We start from the raw sequence: 5,273 nt of genomic DNA, 5'->3' as shown, positions 1-5,273 counted from the left end.
AAAAAAAAAAAAAAAAACACGAGCGATTGAAAAATCTTCGAAATTCGACTGGTTGTTTGCGCGACTTATAATACCACCACGAACGAATACAATACCATTACGAAATAAGTGGCGAATTAAACTGGCGAAAATTATTATTATATATATATTGTTGTACGTTCTCACGCGCAACAATGACAGAGGGAGGACGTTATTATCTTCTCGCCTCATCTCATCTCCAGCTGGTGGTGGCATTAAGTAATTCATTAATTAACTCGTCTTGCGCGAACATGCTTTCTCGCGTGCATTCCGCGCTTCCTCGGACAAAATCGTCCGACTCGGTTTAAAATTTCCGTTGCGCAATATTTTCAGCACTTGAGTCTTCGAGAATTGTGCGATTCCAGAATTACGAAACCTTCGTGATAGCTTGTATATAAGATACGATATTTTATTTATTTATTTATTCTCTTTCTCTTTTTTTACTCGAACTCTTCCATCGTGGATGGACGAGACGTTCGCGAGTACGTTCATTTTCACCGGAAACGATGGCCGTGAACGCCATCGCGGGGGAGGGGGGATCCAAATTTTCAATGCCGCACGCCGAGGCAGTGGCCAGAAAACTGAAAATCATTAATTAATCCGTCGATCGTATCGCGTTAACATTCACGGTACACGCTTCCACTGATAAATTTCTTAATCCTTCGAAGAATCCATCTCCATAGCCATTTCCTGGCATTTTCTTCGAACATCCATCTCTCCTCGCGGAGAGGAGAGGATTAATCTTTCGACGAATCCTATCTTTTTTTCGAATTTTTTGTAGGTTCTTACGCAAGTTTCATTCTTAACAAAACGGTTAAGAAAAAGTTTCGATAATCTTGCGAGCGAAATCCTGACCCACCCTAATTTCCAGCGCGGCGACTGCACAAGTGGATCGTTGCCGTACCCTCTTGCCAGGCGTCGAAATCACCCGTCACGTCGAGAGGGGTGGAGGCAATGTCTTGCGGTTGCGCGCGTGGTAGTGGACAGGAGATCGAATACAAAGGCACGGAGATGCGCATCCGCTTGCGGGGAACAATGTAACCCGACTTCCGGTCAGACGTAGGCACGTACACGCACTGGACTGGCTCGATCCGCCGTGCCGTTTCGTATGTCGCAACAGCCTCTTTTTTTCTCTCTCTTTCTCTCCTCTCATTTCGACCAATAGCCGATTATTGCGAAAAAGATCGCACACCGAGATCTCCTTTCAATTCCGATTGCGATTTAAACGTTCTTTTAAAAGCTGCTCCGATCGTTTACCTCCGATCGTTCCCGTATACTTTCGTGTTTTATCTACGCCGGATGAAACGAACGTTAAAATTCTCGACGATAGAGAAGATGCGTTTAATAATTGATAATTGCGGTTGGAAAGGAAGTGCGACTTATAGCGTGCATCCTTCCTCGGTCCACATTCCATTGTGATAGATGACGAAAGTTGATGATTTCGACAGAATCCCAAGGGAATTGCAATGTAAATAATACTTTCCAGTAGTTGCGCCTCTCAGATAATTTGTCTTTGTTCTAAGAGAAATCAACGGGTAATTTACACACAATTTTTTCGAATCGAAATGAGCGAATAACTCGATTGTTCTATATACGTTACAAATTGCACGTTTTCACCGAAAAATTATCACCGTGTATTCGTATAATAAACTCTAATTAAAGTGCATTTATTTTTACCGACGTTTCAGCAAGTAGACGGTTACACGCCTGGTGTGGACTATCCGATCTACGACTCGGTGCCTTTCGGTCTCACGTTTACCTGCGGAGGCAAGTTACCTGGTTATTACGCCGATCCCGAAGCTAGATGTCAGGTAAGTTTGCCCTACTAACTCTTACGCCGCCATTACACGACCACGATTATTTCGAATATTTTCGCCAGGTCTGGCATTGGTGCTTGCCAAATGGGCGCATGTTTAGCTTCCTTTGTCCAAACGGTACCGTTTTCAGCCAGTCAGCTCGCGTCTGTGATTGGTGGTTCAAGGTATTCATTTTTTTAACGTATATTTTAATCATTTTGATTCAGGAATTAAAAATCTTGCGTTTGTCGTAGGTTGATTGCAACGATTCGCCAAGATTGTACGGTATCAACGATGACCTGTACAGAGACGTGAACGGGAACAAGATCTAATAACTGTTATCTGTGAATATTTAAACGCGTGTCGACGAAAAGTATTTCCGTCTCTTCGACGAGACAGTATTTCAACGGAAGCAAGATACGTGCAACGAGTTGCGAGTTTCTAGCTTGCCGACGGAGAAAAGCAGAGCGCTGTAATATTGTCAGACGTTAAATTACACGACGACGATCGAACGTTACAAAATGTTCGAACTTGTAGCTATATATTTTCGAATAGAATCAGTTAAAATTTTTCCGAGAAATTAATCCAAATTGCTCTTAATCTCTTTATAACAAATTTGATTCCTCAATAAAGAACAACAGATGCATTAACCTTTTCTCTGCATTAAATACGATCGTGCTGATTGGTCGTTCGATTCAATTGTAACCAACGGTTTTTACCATAGAGGTGTGTAAGAGAAAAAGAGAAGAAAAATCAACGATCGCGCAAAAATCGAAATCTCATCGAACTATTTCTTGGCATGATTGAACAATAGAAAGTGAATGGTCGTCACAAACGACCGGTTCGTTGTCTACGTATTTTCCTGTCAAACGTTGTCTTCCTTCGCTACACTTTTCCATCCATACGTTTTGCATGCACGTCTCGTTCACGAATATTTCTTTTTTTCCTGCGTAAACGGCCAAAATGAAAATGATCGCGATTCCAATTTCGTTCAAAATTCTAAACTCTTCTTTTCTTTCTTCACCCGGTGAAATTAAAATAATTACGTTCGATTCTATTCGAAAGAATTTCAATCGATATCTAAATGAGTTGCGTAAACGAATAGAAATTTGTCCACTTACGAAACTCTTCCGTTCGTCGAACATACGTCAAGGCCAAAGTCATCGCCACGACACGAATCAACGATCAGAGAACACACAGCATCGTCGCTCCTTCGTTTCGTGTAACGTAAACAAGATCACGAAACTGTCCAACGTTCGGACGAACGCGTGCAGCGTCCAGCATCGAAACGATGGCACGGAATTACGAAAAATATTCGTTCAACTTTTCCAAGCGGCGAACCCGCAGCGCGTTAATATTCCTGATGCGTAAAAAGCACGCATCGAGACGTTCCTCTTTGAGCGAATCGCGAACGTAAATGCCACGGGCGTACGACTTGTCCTGAAATTCTTGACAATCCCCTTTCAAAGATCAACAGGCGTGTCACGCTGTGCGCAAATCTTCGCAACAGCGGGAATAAAGTGTGATCAGGATTTATCGTAGATTGTGCGGCTCGTTACTCTACGTTCGACGAGTGATTCGAACACGGGGGGAATGGGAGCAACCCTAATCTTGTTTCCAGGAAGAGAAGGCGAGGATATCGGGATCCTTGGAATCTCGAAAAAGAAAGAACTCGTTGTCCTTAGAGGAAACGGCAAACTTTTGAAGAAACGATCGATCTCACGCGACGAGATATGAATAGAACTCGGCGTATATTAAGTAAGAGATAAATCTCAACAAGAGATGATTACTTTTCGAGCGACGAAAGAGAGAGGATTTTTTCGAATAAATTTTAAAAAATGGCATGCACGTACGCGACTCGATTTCATTCAAAGTTAGAAGGGAATTGTTCGAAGAACGTGGAAGCAGGTTAGAATATACTTTCTTCGGATCGCTCTATTATTCGCTCGGCGACCCTGAACGTAATTTATTGAAAAAGCTAGAAGAGTCGATCGCTCTTTCGCGTTTGACAGTCGTTCGAAAGAATCGAAGTAGCGCAAACGTCGAACGGGAAATCGAACTTCCTATTTCCAAACAATGCTGCGCGCGATCTTTGTCGATCGATCGATCGATCAATCGATATCCTCGAGGATGCGACGATTTTATCCTACTCCCGAGGACGTTACACTTTCACTCGATTTCTTCCCTCGATCTTTCGAAAAATCGAGATAATTCGCTGGATAGGCTCGGTTATTCGGAGGTGGAAAAAAATAAGGATAAGAATGCACGTGTCAGAATCTCCTGAAGGCGACTCGAGACCTTTCGGCTCGACCTACGTCCACCTACGTTTGTTCGGATTGGATCTCGAAACGAGGATTGGATCGAGGATGAAAAATACGGACGGTGGTAAAAGTGAGGCTGACGATAAGACAGAAAAATCTCGTAGAAATGGATGGCCTTCTAACGCGACGTTTAAGAGTCAAGTTTGAAAGGTTGGAGAACGTTGGAGTTGCATTGGCTGTCAGGTGGCGACGCAGGTGCTCCTCGGCAACCTTTCGCTCTTTCGGTGGGGAACCTTTTTTCGACGGGAGTTACGCCAATGCGAGAGCAGGGAAGGCGCCTATGTCCGTCCAAGCCCCCCCACCTCGGCATTATCCTCCTGGTCGTAGAAAGCTCGACCAGACGACGCTGGCCGGAGCACAACGCTCCTGCCGCTGGCTTTTCCACTTCCATCGCGCAGTCTTCTGGCCGGACCGGACGCGGTCTTGCCCTCAACCTCAACGAAACCGAAAACGCGCTCTTTCCCCACCGAATTTTCTTCTCGATTTACGAAAATTCGTCAATCCATCCATCGATCCATCCCTCGCTCGTCGCCTCGTGCTTTCTCAAGATCGTTCGCTGGCAGAGAAGTAGAGCCGCGCGGTGTATAAGGTGTGACAAGTATATACAGTTGGAGTGCGCCTCGATGTGAAGACCGTGCTTTCATGAGGGATTAACGAAAAACTATCAACGGAGCCGAGAGACAGGTATTTGTGTATTTTCTTTTCTTTTCTTTTCTTTTTCTCGAAACGGGCGAATATAATTCTTGAACCGTGGAATGAAAAAATCCGCGAAAGTTTCGAGAGATTGTTCATCGTCGAAGATGATTTGAAAAAAAAAGGGGGGAAACAAAAAAGAAGAAGTGGAAACGAGGTTAAACGAAGATTCAAGCTTCGATTATCCTCCTTCGTTGTTACGATACGAGAGTTTACGAGATTGAACGTGGCGAAAGTAGTGGCAAATTTCCTTCGCTATTTATATACCCGCGAACGTTGCCTCCTTTTCCTGCCATCGAATCCAGACGAGACGAGACGAGACAAATGAAATTTGAAATTACTTAAGCGGCGATAATCACAGTGTTTTATTCAAGCGACAGAGGTGGTCGACTTCTGCCCGCGGCCAGAATGTCAGCATTTTCTTGCGACAATCCCTCCACGTGAG

The 5,273-nt window shown here is 44.1% G+C and overlaps 3 protein-coding genes across 3 annotated transcripts in view; 2 read left to right on the top strand and 1 right to left on the bottom strand.

Annotated features, from left to right (window-relative positions):
* The window catches only part of LOC102678270, a 12,529-nt gene extending 9,577 nt beyond the window's left edge, over positions 1-2,952 (bottom strand). Inside the window, exon 1 of the mRNA XM_006620828.2 lies at positions 2,936-2,952. The gene's annotated coding sequence lies outside the window, so the exon portion shown is untranslated. The remainder of the gene's footprint in view (positions 1-2,935) is intronic.
* Positions 1,668-2,469, top strand: LOC102678596 (U-scoloptoxin(01)-Er1a; the record flags this gene model as incomplete). The annotated part of the gene is made up of 3 exons (XM_031512984.1): positions 1,668-1,829; positions 1,898-1,999; positions 2,069-2,469. Coding segments are annotated over 3 exons (342 nt in total), but the record flags the coding sequence as incomplete, so codon positions are not given.
* Positions 2,953-4,488: 1,536 nt separating the features above from the next.
* The window catches only part of LOC102680353, a 15,349-nt gene continuing 14,564 nt past the window's right edge, over positions 4,489-5,273 (top strand). Inside the window, exon 1 of the mRNA XM_031512959.1 lies at positions 4,489-4,819. The gene's annotated coding sequence lies outside the window, so the exon portion shown is untranslated. The remainder of the gene's footprint in view (positions 4,820-5,273) is intronic.

This window comes from Apis dorsata, unplaced genomic scaffold (assembly GCF_000469605.1).
Source record: "Apis dorsata unplaced genomic scaffold, Apis dorsata 1.3 scaffold_538, whole genome shotgun sequence".
NCBI classification, from domain to species: domain Eukaryota; kingdom Metazoa; phylum Arthropoda; class Insecta; order Hymenoptera; family Apidae; genus Apis; species Apis dorsata.
The sequence above is the reverse complement of the archived record's forward strand: the minus strand, read 5'-3'. Positions and strand labels throughout refer to the sequence as shown.